The 16028-nt window shown below is 37.1% G+C and overlaps 2 protein-coding genes and 1 pseudogene across 3 annotated transcripts; 2 read left to right on the plus strand and 1 right to left on the minus strand.

Annotated features, from left to right (window-relative positions):
* The first annotated feature begins 292 nt into the window (after window positions 1–292).
* LOC143554400 (putative hexosyltransferase MUCI70) lies at window positions 293–11455 on the plus strand. 2 transcript variants are annotated; one of them, XM_077044167.1, is made up of 9 exons: window positions 293–388; window positions 1689–1909; window positions 2794–2895; window positions 3156–3505; window positions 3593–3804; window positions 4688–4944; window positions 5048–5226; window positions 10443–10550; window positions 10762–11455. In XM_077044167.1, the coding sequence occupies exons 2-8, from the start codon at window positions 1726–1728 to the stop codon at window positions 10491–10493; spliced, it is 1335 nt and encodes a 444-aa protein (XP_076900282.1). In that variant the 5' UTR covers window positions 293–388; window positions 1689–1725; the 3' UTR covers window positions 10494–10550; window positions 10762–11455. The 2 variants fall into 2 exon arrangements, with proteins under 2 accessions (XP_076900282.1, XP_076900283.1); XM_077044168.1 differs by lacking the exons at window positions 293–388; window positions 10443–10550; window positions 10762–11455 and having other exon boundaries at window positions 1600–1909; window positions 4688–4957.
* Window positions 11456–12824: 1369 nt separating this feature from the next.
* On the plus strand, window positions 12825–14892 carry LOC143554377 (uncharacterized). The gene is made up of 5 exons (XM_077044143.1): window positions 12825–12974; window positions 13157–13243; window positions 13359–13406; window positions 13951–14027; window positions 14140–14892. Exons 1-5 carry the CDS (start codon window positions 12891–12893, stop codon window positions 14285–14287), a joined length of 444 nt encoding a protein of 147 aa, XP_076900258.1. The 5' UTR covers window positions 12825–12890; the 3' UTR covers window positions 14288–14892.
* Window positions 14447–16028, minus strand: LOC143554376 (xyloglucan endotransglucosylase protein 2-like; annotated as a pseudogene).

The following is a 16028-nucleotide window of genomic DNA, read 5'->3' on the forward strand; positions in this document are numbered from 1 at the left end:
TGAACCCGACGGTTAAATGGGGATCCCCACGGGGAATTTAGCCCGTTTAAAAACCATTTATGCTAGACGGGTTCCCCGAATACCCGCGGTTTTCCCCGAATCCCCGATGGGGATTCCCCGTTTAGTCCCCGCGGGTTTTTAGACGGTTTTGGTAATGGGTTTTATAAACCGGGGCGGGTATGGGATTGGCATTCCCCGCCCCGAAACCGCCCCGTTGCCATCCCTAACCGACAATGCTCCTCAAATATTATTATTATTATTATTATTATTATTATTATTATTCCACTAAATTCACAATTTCACACGCAAATTCAAACCTGTAATTACAGATCCGAATAAGATCCGCATTCATAACGACGATCCGTAAACCATCATCTCCATGAAACAGGTAAATTAGGTTCTATTTTATAAGTATCTGTTTATATTTAACTGAATGAGTGTAATAATTTGCTACGATACATAATAATCTCCTAGATCTTACGAATTTGAATATATACAGATGAATTTGCAGAAAATTAGGTTTTGTTTGCACGTATATGCTTATTTTTGAAGTGAAGTTCGTATAATAATCCGGTACGTTGCATAATATTCTCTAGATTCTATGAATTTGAAGATATACAGATGAATTTGCAGCAAATTAGGTTTTATTTGGACGTATATGCTTATTTTTGTAGTGAAGTTAGTATAATAATCTGGTACGTTGCATAATATTCTCTAGATCTTATAAATTTGAAGATATACAGATTTATATGCAGCAAATTAGGTTTTATTTGCACGTATGCTTATTTTTGAAGTGATGTTAGTATAACAATCTGGTACGTTGCATAATATTCTCTAGATCTTATGAATTTGAAGATATGCAGATTTATTTGCAGCAAATTAGGTTTTATTTGCAGCAAATTAGGTTTTATTTGCACGTATATGCTTATTTTTGAAGTGAAGTTAGTATGATAATTTGATCAGATGTATGATATTATTCTAGATCTTATGAATTTGAAGAATTATGTTGATTTCATAGTTTATACGGAGGAATTTGCAGCAAATTAAGTTTTATTTTAAACGTATCTGTTTATTTTGAAGTGAAATAAGTGTAATAATCCGATACGATGCATAATATCCTGCTAGATCTTATGAATTTGCAGCAGATTAGGTTTTATTTGGCCGAATTTGTTTATTCTGAAGTGAAATTAGTAGTATATTCTGATGCGATGCATAATATTATTCTATATCTTATGAATTTGATGAATGATGTTGATTTTATACAGATGAATTTAAAGCATATTAGGTTTTATTTGGACGTATATGTTTATTTTGAAGTGAAGTTAGTATAATAATCTGATAGGATGCATGATATAATCCTAGATCTTATGAATTTGAAGAATGAGGTTGATATGCATATGAATTTGCAACAAATAAAATTTAGGAAAAACTGAAATGTGTCTGTTGCTATGAATTCAAGTTTGTATAATAATCTGAGACGACACGCAATATTATTCTAGATGTTATCGTTCTTTTGAATTTGAAGAATGATGTTGATTTTATACAGATGAATTTGCAGCAAATTAGTTTTAGGAAAGACTGTAATGTTACCTGTTTATTTTGAATTGAAGTTAGTATGATAATCTGATATGATGCATAATATTATTCTGGATCTTATGAATTTGAAGAATGATGTTGATTTTATACAGATGAATTTGCAGCAAGTTAGGTTTAGGAAAAACTGAAATGTTGCCGGAGAGGAGGGGAGTTTATGGTGGTTCAGATCTGGTTAAAGCTGCTGATCATGGATTACCGGCTGTTCGGCGTAGCAGGAGGTCTGGACGCAGGAAATTATTGTTTTGGATATTCTCTTTTGCTGCTCTCTTCTCCATTTGTATCGCTACCTTCGGATTTAAGATGTTCTTCCATGGTAATTTAATATCATAGTTGCTACAAGTTGTAACTAAGTTAGCATGAATTTGCATGGTTAATTGCATAAAACAGATGAGAACTGGTATTTGAATGTGTTGTGTTTTTGACCTAGAAGTGTTTTATAGACCTTCAATCAAGTGATCCAGTTTCTACAATCTAGAAAGATTGAGGAAATGCCTTACTGTGAGGTTGTTCTAAAAAGTATGTTACAACCCGATGTGTTTTGTCCCCAAAAGTCAATGCCCGATGCGTTTTGAACTTGTTAACTTTTAAACACTGAAAACAAGTTATTCTCATCATCTCTGATCAGATTTGTTTAATAAATTGTTTAATATGTTCAATTACTGGTCAATTGCATAAGGTGCCACATCACACATAAGATCACATCAAACTATCATATGATGCACACATAATGGAACTGCATCGGGCGATGTGATCTCATCAGACCACATCATATGATGCGTTCCTGATGCGTGTATTTTAAAACCTAAGACTGTGAGTGATAAATATGAGGATATTGTATAATTTTACACTTGTCTGGTTGATAATAGGTAGAGAAGGTTATGTAAATCCTATCCTGATTTTACGCCAATGATTTCAACTTTTCAAGCTAAATAAGTGGATACTTTTGATATCTGAGGTGATACTCGAAGGCTCTTTAGTAGAAAGTCAGTTTTAGAATCACATGACCAAAATCCCAAATACATTGTTTTGTAACTATTTTTCTATGATATCTAGGACTCTGCAATCTTGGTATTCCCAAACTATATGGATGTGTATATCATTCTTATGCTATATTGATTTGAGATTCACACGAGACATAATGCCATATTGTCTGTAGATTTCACACACTTTTATTATATCATTATATTTTCTTTGCAGGTGTAGAAGAGCATCAAAGCTTTTCATCATCAACATATGTAAAAGATATATCTGTAGAATCTAATACCACAGAACAACCAAAAAAGAAGCCTCACAGGGCACGTAAGAGTTCTTTATACTATATACTCTACTCTTTTTGAATTAACATTGTAATCTATCTCAATTCCATATTTCCCTCTAATAATCCCTTTTTTGCTTAAAATACATCATAGCTGCTATAATAATTCACCATATAAAGTATATATTAACACTTTAACAGATAACAATATAACCTATCTCCTGAAGTTTGGGATATCTGCTTCATCTTTCATTTGACACAATCATTAGTTTGTTAACGTATTCCTTTGTATTTCATGTTTTAGGATTTAACCCTTGTAAAGTTGACTTAAAGGACTCGGTTGAACCACTTGTTGAGCCCAAAACCTTTTGGAACTTTGTAAAATTTTCATTACAATACGTTATGAGGGAGAACATACAATCACATGCAAATCAAATTACTCCTAGATTTGGAGGTCATCAAACCCTTGAAGAAAGAGAACAATCTTTCCATGCAGTCAATCAAACAATTCACTGCGGTTTTGCAGAAGGGCTTATAAGCACTGGGTTTGATTTGGACAAAGAGGATAAATTGTACATGAATACTTGTACTGTTGTTGTATCATCCTGTATTTTTGGAAGCTCGGACTTTTTGCGAAGGCCAACTAGCAAAATGGTATTCATAGTTATTATTTTATAATATTTTGCCACTTAATGAGCTAGTAATTGAAATATGGGTTGTGATTATAATGTGATGTTGCAGATCAGCCGATACTCAAAGGAAAACGTTTGTTTTGTTATGTTTGTTGACAAAGAAACACTTGTAAAACTATCAAATGAAGGAAGTGTTCCTGATGAAAAAGGGTTTATTGGATTATGGAGGATGGTTGTTGTAAGCAATCTACCATATGATGACATGAGGAAAACCGGAAAAGTGCCAAAATTTTTGTCACATCGTCTCTTCCCGTCAGCCAGGTGATCCTCAAACTATGATCTTATCTTATGGGGTGTTTGTCTTGAAACTGATTATGGTATATTGAATAGTCAGACTCAGATAATCTAGTATAATTAAACGTTGTGCTTATAGTCACATATATAGTGTGGCAAATTCTGATTATTCGGTGCAATAATAGATAAACTTACCAAAGCAGCATTTTTTAAAAGTTTTTATGAAGCAATTTAGGTCTATAAATGAACCAAACGTTCAGTTTACTGTTCATGAGCCGTTTGGCATAAAGTCTGCTTATGTTTTTTTATTTAACAAACTAAGGGACATGAATAAGACTTTTTTGTTGTGTTCGTTTATTTATATTCGTGAACATTTCTTTGTGTTTGTTCAGTTACGTACGTTTATGTTCGTTAGTATATGTTTGTTTTTGTTTATTTATGTTTGGTTATGTTCGTGCGTGAATTGCTCATTTACATGGTTAATGAACGAAAAGGAATGAACATGAACACATTAAATTCTTAACAAACGAACACCAACAAGAAAACCTCGTTCTATTAATGGTTCGTGGCTGATCATTTGTTCGGTTAAAGTTAAGCAAGCGAACACCAACATGTTCCGTTGGTGTGTGTTTTGTTTATAAGCTCATGAAGCATCCATTTTTAAAACATGATAATTTTTTTTATGAAATACAACATATTTTTTATGAGCTATTTGTCAAAAATTCTTTGTAAAATATGATGCAAGAGGTGATATTTGGATGTTATTATGGTGTTTGAAGTTGTAATAGTGAGAGACAAATTGCTGTTTGGAAAATTTTTATCATCAAATAACCAATTTAGTAACGCACATCCAGACACCTCCTTGATAAACTGTAGATGATTTATAATATCTAGTAATAATTGTTTTCAGGTATTCAATTTGGCTCGATAGCAAGTTGAGGCTGCATACAGACCCAATGCAGCTAATTGAATATTTTCTGTGGCGGAATAAAGCAGAGTATGCAATTTCCAACCACTACACGCGTCATTGGGTGTGGGATGAAGTACAACAAAATAAACGTTTAAATAAATACAATCACACAGCGATCGACCAACAGTTTTTGTTTTATCAGTCTGATGGTCTGCATAAGTTTGACCCTTATGACCCGTATAAACCACTTCCAAGTTGTGCGTATCACTGGTATTTTATTTTGTTTCATATGTTGGAGACTCTTGTTAATAGTTGAATTTAATATACTAATTCTTTTTTTTTTTTGGTTTGTGATTGCAGATGTTCCTGAAGGTTCTGTTATTATTAGAGCTCATACACCAATGTCAAACTTATTTTCGTGTCTTTGGTTTAATGAAGTCGATCGGTTTACTTCACGTGATCAGTTGAGTTTTGGATATACTTTCTTGAAGTTGAAAAAGACGAACCCAGATAAACCGTTTGTGCTACATATGTTTAAGGTAATTCGTCTCTACAAGGTTTAAAATAATTGTATTTAGTTAGGGTTTTAGCCCATTTGGTTAGATAGAGCCCATGGGCCTTTTATGGGCTGTTAGCTAGGGTTTAGTTGTGTATATATAGATGTAGTGGCTTATGTATTAAACACACCTTCAAGTAATAAACATTACTTTCCTACAAACCATTTCTTTACATGGTATCAGAGCTACGGCTCTCGATCCAAACCCTAGCCGCCACTTAACCTGAACCGAACCAGCCGGCCCTAGATCTGAAACCGAACCTGTACCTTCTGTCCAGTTCTCGTAATTCTTTTTCGAGACTTTCAGCTGTCACCGCCGCTCCCACTGTCACCACCACCCTCCGAATAACAAACCCTGAAAAGCCGCCGTCGATCCACCACCGCACGCGCCCCCACGCGCCGCCTACACACCGCCGCTGCCACTCACGCGCCGCCGCGTGACAGCGCGTGACACCATTTCCGGCCACCGGATTTTTTCCAGGTCACTTATCTTTTACTTCCGCACCACCCTGTGTTGTTAGTTTTTCAATTCGAGGACTTTTATTTTTCTGTCTCAGTTCGTGTATTGTATTCGTTCGGATCAGAAACTTTCAGAACCAATGGCTGATAAAAAGGCTTCAGAAAATCAGATTGCTCCAGGTATTATTAATTACTCAGCTGTTCTTCGCATTCCGATCAAACTTGACTAAAAAAATTGGGGTTCGTGGAGTCTCTTTGTCCAAAAGGGTCTTGAAAGTATGGACAAAGACGATCATCTCACTAAACCACCCCCGGACCCAATTACCAAAGAATGGAAAATTGATGATAGCGGAATCTTAATGGCTCTATGGAATGCTATGGATACGCAAATCCTCACTATTGCTCAAAACTTTTCCACCGTAAAGGAAATGTGGGATCACCTCTCTTCATCCTTTTCGGCTAAGGAGTCTCTCTCTCATGCTTATTCGGTGGTTCAAGCCTATGGTCGGGCCGAGCAAGGTGATTCTACATTTACCGACTATTTCACACGATTTTGCAAACTCCGAGATGAACTTCGCACTATGTTTCCACCTACTACCGATTTGAAGATTCAGGAGGAGCGAAACGCCAAGATGGATGTCATGACCTTCATTGCCGGGATCTCGCCTAAGTATTCAAGTGCCCGACCCCTACTGTTGAGCAACTCCGCTGCCACATCTTCAGTTGCATCAACTTTTCATCTGTTACGGGAAATGTATGGTCCTGGTGCAACTCTACCTCCTACTGATACATCGGTTATGTATACATCTACTGGTCGGGGTACTGGTCGAGGTTCTCATATGACCCACAAAAAGGGTATTGGACGGGGCGGTGATCTTGTTTGTCACTATTGCAAGGAACCTGGTCATACGAAATGGGACTGCCCGAACCGCCCTCCTGGAAGTCAGCCACCTTCTCGTCCCAAAGCTCGTTTGGCTGCAGCTGGTGAGACTTCAGGTCCAACCACCACTCCCACTTACACAGTTAGCGAAGAAGACTGTTGTCGTCTCCAGCAACTTCTAGCATCTCAGACTCCTGCTCCTGTTCCTGCTCCATGTGCCAATACGGCCGATTCAGGTACGCTTCCTAGTCCTTCTTCATCTTGGATTATTGATTCGGGTGCCACTCATCACATGACTGGGAATTCGGGTATTCTGTCCAACCTCAATAAAGTCTCCCACCAACCTGTTCGACTGGCTGATGGGTCTTCCTGTCCTGTACTAGGTGTTGGATCCATTAACACCTCATCCAACTTAAACCTCTCGTCTATTCTATATGTTCCTAAATTTCCCGATAACCTTTGTTCGGTAAGCCAACTTACTAAACAACACAATTGCTCTGCTAAATTTTATCCTACTCACTGTATCTTTCAGGAACTAGGGATGAACCGTCTGATTGGCACAGGTTTTGAATCTGGAGGCCTCTACCGCTTAATCTTCCCGTCAGGTCCTTCATGCTCTACAGCAACTACTTCAGTCAAGGAGGACCACTGTCGGTTAGGTCATCCCTCTACAGCGGTTATGAGGCAAATGCGTCCAGATTTACCACTTTCGTCTTTTAATTTTCATTGTGAGTCGTGTCAACTTGGTAAACATACTAGGCGTCCCTATCCCCCTAGAGTGTCTAATCGAGTCAGTTTTTGTTTTGAACTTTTGCATTCTGATGTATGGGGGCCTTGCCCTACCAAATCTACTTTGGGTTTTGAATATTTTGTTAGCTTTATTGATGACTATTCTCGCACTACTTGGATTTATTTGATGAAATCTCGTAGTGAAATTTTTTCCATATTTAAAGAATTTAATGCTTATGTTCAAAACCAATTTAACACCACCATTAAAACCTTCCGATCCGATAATGCTAAGGAATATTTTTCCACCGACTTTTCTTCGTACTTAAAAAATAACGGCATTATTCATGAATCTTCATGTGCATACACATCTCAACAAAATGGTGTGTCTGAACGCAAAAATCGTCACCTATTGGATGTTGCTCGCACACTCATGATCCAATCACGTGTCCCTCATCGTTTTTGGGGAGATGCCGTTCTCACAGCTGCATATCTAATTAACCGTATGCCCACACCCGTTCTTCATGGTAAAACACCGTTTTCTGTACTATGTCCAACCGGTACTCCTTTTCCTCTCGCACCTAAAGTCTTTGGTTGCGTTGCCTATGTTCATGACCATCGTCCGAAAACAATCAAACTTGATCCCCGAGCACTTCGTTGTATCTTTGTTGGTTACTCACGGGTTCAAAAAGGGTATCGATGCTATAGCCCATCTCTTCACCGATACTTTACTAGTGCCGATGTCACTTTTAATGAGCCCTGTCCTTACTTTTCTGAATGTTCCAATCCTGTTTCTGATCCATTTGCTGACCTCGATATACCCACATCTTCCTTCATCCCCACCATTCCTGTGTCAGTTCCTTCTACCGATCCACTCTCTACTGATTCTGACCCACCGACAGAATCTCCGCCACTGCTTTTCACATATGCTAGGCGAGGTAGGGGTCAAACATCAGTAAATGAAGAATCACCACACCCTGGCCACAACCCCGAACTACCCTCCGATCCTCCACCTACATCCGAGCAATCCACACCTCTCACTACTACATCCTTACCCGATCCACCAACCTCTGATACACCCGTTTATGATCCTCCTGGTGCCCCACTTCCCGATATACCTATTTCCTTTCGCAAGGAGCCCCGGACATGTACTCCTTACCCGATTCAGGACTACGTTGCCTACACTCATCTATCTCTTGAATCTCATGCGTACACCACTACCCTTGTATCCTACCCGATTCCCAAAAATGTGACGAGCGCTCTCGCTCACCCAGGATGGAGACAGACTATGGAAGATGAAATTGGAGCTCTACGGTCCAATCATACATGGGATCTTGAAACACTTCCTGAAGGGAAGCGTATTGTTGGTTGTCGTTGGGTGTTTACGGTTAAACTACACCCGGATGGCTCCCTACACCGCTTAAAGGCTCGGTTGGTTGCAAAAGGGTATTCTCAGGCATATGGCATTGATTACGATGAAACTTTCTCTCCGGTTGCTAAAATACCATCTGTCCGTATTTGCATCGCTCTTGCTGCCATTAATCATTGGCCGCTCCACCAGCTTGATGTCAAGAACGCCTTTCTTAATGGTGTTCTTGAGGAGGAGGTATATATGGAGCAGCCCCCAAGGTTCGTCGTTGAGGAGGAGGCCTCGAAAGTTTGTAGACTACGTCGTTCTTTATATGGTCTTAAACAGTCTCCCAGAGCATGGTTTGGTCGATTCTCTAGTGTTATGGGACAGTTTGGGATGACGCGGAGTGCCTACGATCACTCTGTCTTCTTTAGACACCAGAAAGGGAAGAGGATTATCATAGTTGTTTATGTGGATGACATTATAATCACAGGTGATGACGGGGTCGGGATTTCCGAACTCAAGCAGTTTCTTCAGTCTCAGTTTCACTCAGTTTCAGGTAAGCGACTTAGGTCGACTGAGGTATTTCCTTGGCATAGAAGTATCCCGCTCTCCACAAGGAATACTTCTCTCCCAACGAAAGTATGTTCTTGATATGTTAACTGAATGTGGCTTACTGGGTTGTAAACCTGTTGATACCCCAATGCTTCCTACAAAGAAACTCCTCCCAAAGGAAGGAGATCCAATGAAAGATCCTGAGCGATACAGATGGCTGGTTGGTAAACTTAATTATTTAACCGTCACACGACCGGATATCTCCTTTACTGTCAGTGTTCTGAGCCAATTTATGGCTACACCATACACCGGTCACTGGGATGCTGCCCTTCGTGTCTTAAGATATCTTAAGATCTCACCTGGCTTGGGCATATTATACTCTGATCAGGGTCATTGTCGTGTAGGTGCCTTCACGGAAGAAGGAGATGGTCGGATATCAGGGTTCTCAGATGCAGATTGGGTAGGTTGTCCAATTTCTCGACGATCTACCACCGGATATTGTGTGTTTGTTGGAGGAAACCTTGTATCATGGAAGAGTAAGAAGCAACACATGGTCTCCCGGTCGAGTGCCGAATCAGAATATAGAGCCATGGCAGATATAACATCAGAGATGACATGGGTTCGTCGTCTTCTCAGAGAGCTCGGGGTTGTTTCTAATGACTTGATGAGGCTATACTGTGATAATCAGTCAGCTATTCACATAGCCAAGAATCAAGTATTTCATGAGAGGACAAAACACATTGAGGTCGACTACCACCTTATCAGAGATCGGGTAGTAGGCACACAAATTGATCCTCCTTCCATTCAACCAGTTCATGTGAAGACAAATTTCCAGCTAGCAGACATTCTAACTAAACCGCTCCGGAAAGCTCAGATAGATTTTATTTGTAACAAGTTGGACATGATTAACATCTATGCTCCAACTTGAGGAGGAGTGTTAATTGTATTTAGTTAGGGTTTTAGCCCATTTGGTTAGATAGAGCCCATGGGCCTTTTATGGGCTGTTAGCTAGGGTTTAGTTGTGTATATATAGATGTAGTGGCTTATGTATTAAACACACCTTCAAGTAATAAACATTACTTTCCTACAAACCATTTCTTTACAGTTTTTATATATGTTTTTTGGTGAATATCATAAATTAAACAACATGCTTTCTACTAATACTATTATTATTATTATTATCATCATCATCATAACGATTGTAATTTTTCCATTTTGTCATATGCAGGATTGCGAACGCAGAGCAATCACAAAGCTATTTCATCATAGGAATCCTTGACTGACGGGCCCACAAATATATAGGGGTTCGTCTCCCCGTACCGTGCGATGCTCCAAGGTTTGTTCTTCATTTTGTTTTCTGGTATAAATAGTTTTCGTGTGAAAAATGATTACAGAGTAACAGAAGTATATTATTTCATTAAGAACCTAATTTTTGAATAAAATGATTTGACCGCATATACATATAATAGACTTTTGTCTGATATATATTTTGGGTAAATGACTATGGGTTTATAACTGAAGTAAACTTTTTTATTATTATCATGCAGTTGAGTAATAAGCTGGTTTTGTTCAACATAAATTTTTGAAGCTTTTGTTGCATTCCCCGCCTTAAAAGTGAAGGGACTTCTGCAAATATAGTCAGGTGTCGAATGAAGACCCTTCGGTTAGTTTAGGATCCATTTTGTTGTAGATGTAGTCGCCTTAAATTCTCCGCATAAGTTGAAAAGGTATAGATAGTGGCTGTAAACGGAGTATCCCAAATACTTCACGCTAGGATTATTGTAATTGTAGATTAGCACTCTTATTTTTTCGGGTTTGGGAATAAATTGAACAGTTTATGGAATTCGTAATTATTTAATATTACAGTAAAGCTATTTTTTATTGCTGTGTAATTATTTGTTTGTAACAATATAGAGGATCCATTACCGACAAGGACAGATTGAGATTATATGTCTTAACATTATATGTAGTAGCTCTGGTATCCGCATGCCATCTGAAGTGTGATGTGCAAACTACAAAGTGCGCGTGAATGCTCTAACTTGCAATATGACTGAATCGTTCGAAGCTCCTGTACGAAGCCTATGGTGTCTTGAATGTTGTGTACATCGAGTGTACTAACAATTGTGTGTGCTAATTTCATGATTTGATTAACTATTGTTGTGTTCAATATAAGTGTTGATTTCTTTTATTTCCTCTCAATACCCTTTGTTTAATGTATGATGTTTGAAACTAAATTGTTACTAAACATGTTATTATAGAGGTTTTCAAAGCTAATTGTTACCAACTTGGGAGAAATCACTGGCTTTTAAAGCTAAATTGTTACAAAAACATGTTATGATTTGACTATCTATTGATACTAGTATTGTTGTTTTCTTGGTAACGAAGAGAAGAGCGACACAATTTGCATAATACATAATCTGTGGGCCTCTTGTCAGTCGCCGTCTGGTTAACGTTCGTAGAACCCGCACAAGATTCGACTATGGCTAGATGCTTGGGTTGTCGTTTAACGGTATCAATGTGTGTCGTAAAAGCGTTGCTCCCCTATTGGTCGAGAAGTATACTTTTATAACGGGCATCAGCGTAATTTTTTTTAACACCGTTTGAAACTATCTCCAATACCCGAGTGAGCCTTGCTGATATTAGATGTCAACCAATTCATACTAATTTTCACACGAATTTGTAACTAAAAATTCAAGATGCTAAAGTAATTTGAACATAAGCACTTTTATGTAAAGAAGTTAATTTATTACAAATAAATTGTTTAGCATATAATAATTTAGCATATTAAAAAAAGAAAAAACTTATTAGTTGACTAGAAGAAACTAGAAAAACCCCTTATTGCAGGACATATTGCATTGTTCTAGTTTGAAGCTATAATCTCAAAGGTAAACTCTCATATTATTCTTTAACTTATTTGTTTCTTGCTAGATAACTACAACAACAACAACTAAAACGACAACGACGACGACGACGACAATAATAATAATAATAATAATAATAATAATAATAAGTAGCTTGATACCTTGATCAGAATCAACACAATCTGGTATTGTCACTGATATAAACTCATAATCTTGCTGATATGAGTGATATTTAATACATACTTATCCTATTAAAATATGAAATTGAACCCAGAACTGAAAAACCCAAAAATTTTATATCCATAATTGATTTGGGGTTCTTAAAGTTTAAAACCTGGTCTTTAAAAATTTATCTTTTTTGTACAACATTTGAATAGTCAATTCTTTATGAATATATATGTGTATCTATACTATACCATAATCTAGTCACTAATTTGCAATATTGTTACTCATTCTGTTACAAGATTCTTTCATTGAAATGGAACAATTCCCACAAAGACAGTTATTTGGTGGAGCAATTTCTACTACTTTCCCACTTAGGTTTCAGGTTGGTTTATAAATTTTAACTTATTTCTTTAATCTTTATTTGTTAACCGCGTATATAGTTCGTTTATAAGCATTAAGCAATCTGTCATTTGCAGGATGTGAGTAATATTCGTGAAGTTCCTGATCACCAGGTTCGTTTATTTCAACTGTTTATAACTTTATATCCATTTTTCCTTTTCATTGTTATTATTTATTTATAAATATTTTGTTTTTAGGAGGTGTTTGTGGACCCCGAACGAGACGATAGCCTGATAATCGAGCTATTAGATATGAAGCATGACGTGCCAGATGTTGGAAGTGCTACTTGGTTTCTACAAGACCTTGCTAACGAACAAGGTGCCGAGGGCACTATTGTAAGATCACGTTCTTTGAAATCTCTTGAAAGTTGAAACCATAGTTGTTATGAATCATGAAACTATTGACTGTTATAGTGTTATATAAATATCTAAAATACCACTAAATTAATGATATTTGTTCAATTTGTCTATTTTCAAATATATAAAATGTATATTATTTAAAAACTTTTCTTGTTCAGGTGACGGAACAGTCAGCAGTATTCGAGGTACGGGAATTGGGATACAGAAACACGCCTTCGGTCATAACAACCGCGACTGCCCAAATGGTAAACACTAAACAAGAAACTAATTTTGACTTTGTGTATAGTTTGATGAAAATGTTCGACTATTTGTCAACTTTAAAGTAAAACCGAGACATGTTTTTTTTTTAAATTCGCATAGGCTATTTCCAAGGGACGACAAGGAAGAGAAGCTCAAAATTTTGTAAAGGTATAACCTTTAACTCGAGTTACTTTAACAGAACAAATGAACGGACACGTACACCAAAAGAACATATTTTCTTGTTCATATCCATTCATTAGCAATATGAATGTGTTCGTGTTCGTCTATGTTCGTTCACTAATGTTCTAAGTGAACAAGTTACGAAATAAACAACCGAACATAAGCGTACATTAGTTAAATGCGAATATACAAATTGAAGTCTAAAATGCCATTGTTATTACATCCAACATTGTTAAAAGTCAACAAAGGGTTCTAAAATATGAAAATTAAATTGATTTTTAAAGTAATATCAGTAATAAACAAATTTGATAAACGAAGGAACGTAAATGAAGGGACATAAATGAACAAACGCTCACGAACGTAAATGAATGAACAAGACATGTGTTCATGTTCGTTTGTTTATTAAATTAACGAACATAAATGAACTTCCCACATAACGGTTGTCATCTGAACATATTTTTTTTAATATTTGTTATGGTAAAAAAAAAAACAAAACAAAACAAAAAACTCTTTAATTGAGTGATTTTTTCAGGTTTATTTGGCAAATTTGCGACTGAAAGGAGCTCAAACAGATGTACTTATAACCGCATACGAGCCTGTTTTCATAAGGTATGTATATTGTATAATGTAAACTAATAACATCTTTTATCTTTCTTTTGGTGTTACTTTAGTTTCATGAAACAGATAACTGACTTGTGGTCTGTTTGTGTTGCGGTTGCAGCCCGTCAAGTGAAAGCGCACGATCTGTTGGACCCGGTCCAACTATGCCTGCTGCAGAGTCGGGACGGACCCCAATAGCCGATGTTTTTAAACAGGTGGTTACTACATTTAGAGTCAATGATTGGAACCTATTTAGTGTTGGCGTTTAAGAAACCAATTTTCGTAATTCTTGAATGAACGATAAACAAACAAAAAACCGGTGTCGGGTCATATCTAACACGTTACACGCTCACACGACACATTTTATATAAAGTTCATTACATCAAATATAAATTTTAGAAGTTTATTAAATACAATCACAATAAGAGTTAAACGTCACGGTCGCTTTTGCACTCTCGAGGCATAACAGGGAACCGTTTACGGTCAGCGCAATAGTTATAAATCGTGAACTTCCTACGAACCCAACGAAGCCGACGCCATTGGTAGTCATCAAGATCACGTTACTTCTTCTGGTCCCACCAGTGTTTCCCTCGAGTCGCACAATATTTGGCATTGACAGAAGACTGGCATCCGTCGATATGGAAATCTTTGTAATCAGCCACGAATGGCGCCTTTGACCAGTTCGTCTTCTCTAACCCACCCCTCGTGGCCCAGTCGTCCGCGTTCCATAGACTCGAGTATACCTTCATGGGTTGGTTGAATGGGAACCTGACTCCTAAATGCTTGTTGTTCTTGAACACTCTTATGGGTATGTCATCAACAAAAAACCTTCATAATAATATTATCATGCATAAGTTACATGTTTAGATCTTTTATATTAAATGGCTGATAACCGAAAAAACCGGTCCGTAACCGGAAAAACCAAAAAATTCAAACCGAAAAAACCGAAATGAAAATAAAACCAACGGTTTGGTTTTATGTTTTTGTAAAACAACACTGACGTTTGGTTTCGGTTTTGCATGTAATAAAAACCGGAAAAACTGAACCGGACCGAATTCCTAAGTTTTTGTTTTTTTTATATTTTATATTGAGTAATTTATAAGAATTTAATAAAAATGTACTCCAATATTTTTTATCAAATGTATAATAGTCTATTATTTTACAATTAACAAAATTATTTATACCTAAATTCATTATTTTTTGCCAACTTTTTTTTCGGCTTAAAATTTTCAAGCTTAAATGGCAAAACCGAAAAAATCGAAAAACCGACAACCGAAACAGAACAGTTTTAAAAACTCCAAAAACCGAAGTTGTGGTTTTCGGTTTCAAAAACTCCAAAAACCGAATTGTTTTCATAAGGTATGTGTAATGTATAAACTAATAATATCTTTTATCTATCTTTCTGGTGTAATTATAGTTTCATTAATCAAAAGCGCACCACGTACACCCCTATTAATACTTACACTATTTGATAGAGATTCCACAAAACGGAGTATGAGTGAAAATCTTTTGTAGGATCAAACCATAGGTATATACGTTGCTCGCGATCACCTTTGCCTCCCGTGAACACATTCGTTTGCAAAATATACGGTTGGCCTGTCCTGTTCCCTAAGAACTCGAAATCAATCTCATCGTGCTCGGAGTTTTGGGATGCCAACTGTATTTCCATGTTCCAACCATATTAACTAACTTCATTAGAAAAAACATAAACTTATATATAGATAGATAAACACAAACATATACATACATAAAAGGCGGTGACAGTGCCAGCTGAACTCCGGGGACCATTTTAATTCTCATACTGAAATGACCAAAGAGGTAGGAGCCTTTGGATTGGAAGCCAGTACCGGTGTACTTGTCAAGTAACAATTGAATATGTGAATCGCCGTTGAAGTACTTTATGTGGTCAAACGCCCAAGTGGGTACATAGTTCTTACCAAAAGGCACCGGTACCGGCTTCTTTGGGGCGGCTCCAACCACAACACCCATGAGAAGAACAAGTGCCATCAT

Source organism: Bidens hawaiensis, unplaced genomic scaffold (assembly GCF_021521415.1).
Source record: "Bidens hawaiensis isolate Kalapana, Puna unplaced genomic scaffold, B.hawaiensis_p1.1 tig00017670_1, whole genome shotgun sequence".
Lineage (NCBI taxonomy): Eukaryota > Viridiplantae > Streptophyta > Magnoliopsida > Asterales > Asteraceae > Bidens > Bidens hawaiensis.

Coding starts and splice junctions, on each gene's coding strand:
- LOC143554400 (XM_077044167.1), top strand. CDS start 1,726: ATGTTGCCGGAGAGGAGGGGAGTTTATGGTGGTTCAGATCTGGTTAAA. Junction 3,506..3,592: donor GAAGGCCAACTAGCAAAATG/GTATTCATAGTT, acceptor GTGATGTTGCAG/ATCAGCCGATACTCAAAGGA. Junction 3,805..4,687: donor CGTCTCTTCCCGTCAGCCAG/GTGATCCTCAAA, acceptor AATTGTTTTCAG/GTATTCAATTTGGCTCGATA.
- LOC143554377 (XM_077044143.1), top strand. CDS start 12,891: ATGAAGCATGACGTGCCAGATGTTGGAAGTGCTACTTGGTTTCTACAA. Junction 13,244..13,358: donor CAACCGCGACTGCCCAAATG/GTAAACACTAAA, acceptor AAATTCGCATAG/GCTATTTCCAAGGGACGACA. Junction 13,407..13,950: donor AAGCTCAAAATTTTGTAAAG/GTATAACCTTTA, acceptor TGATTTTTTCAG/GTTTATTTGGCAAATTTGCG.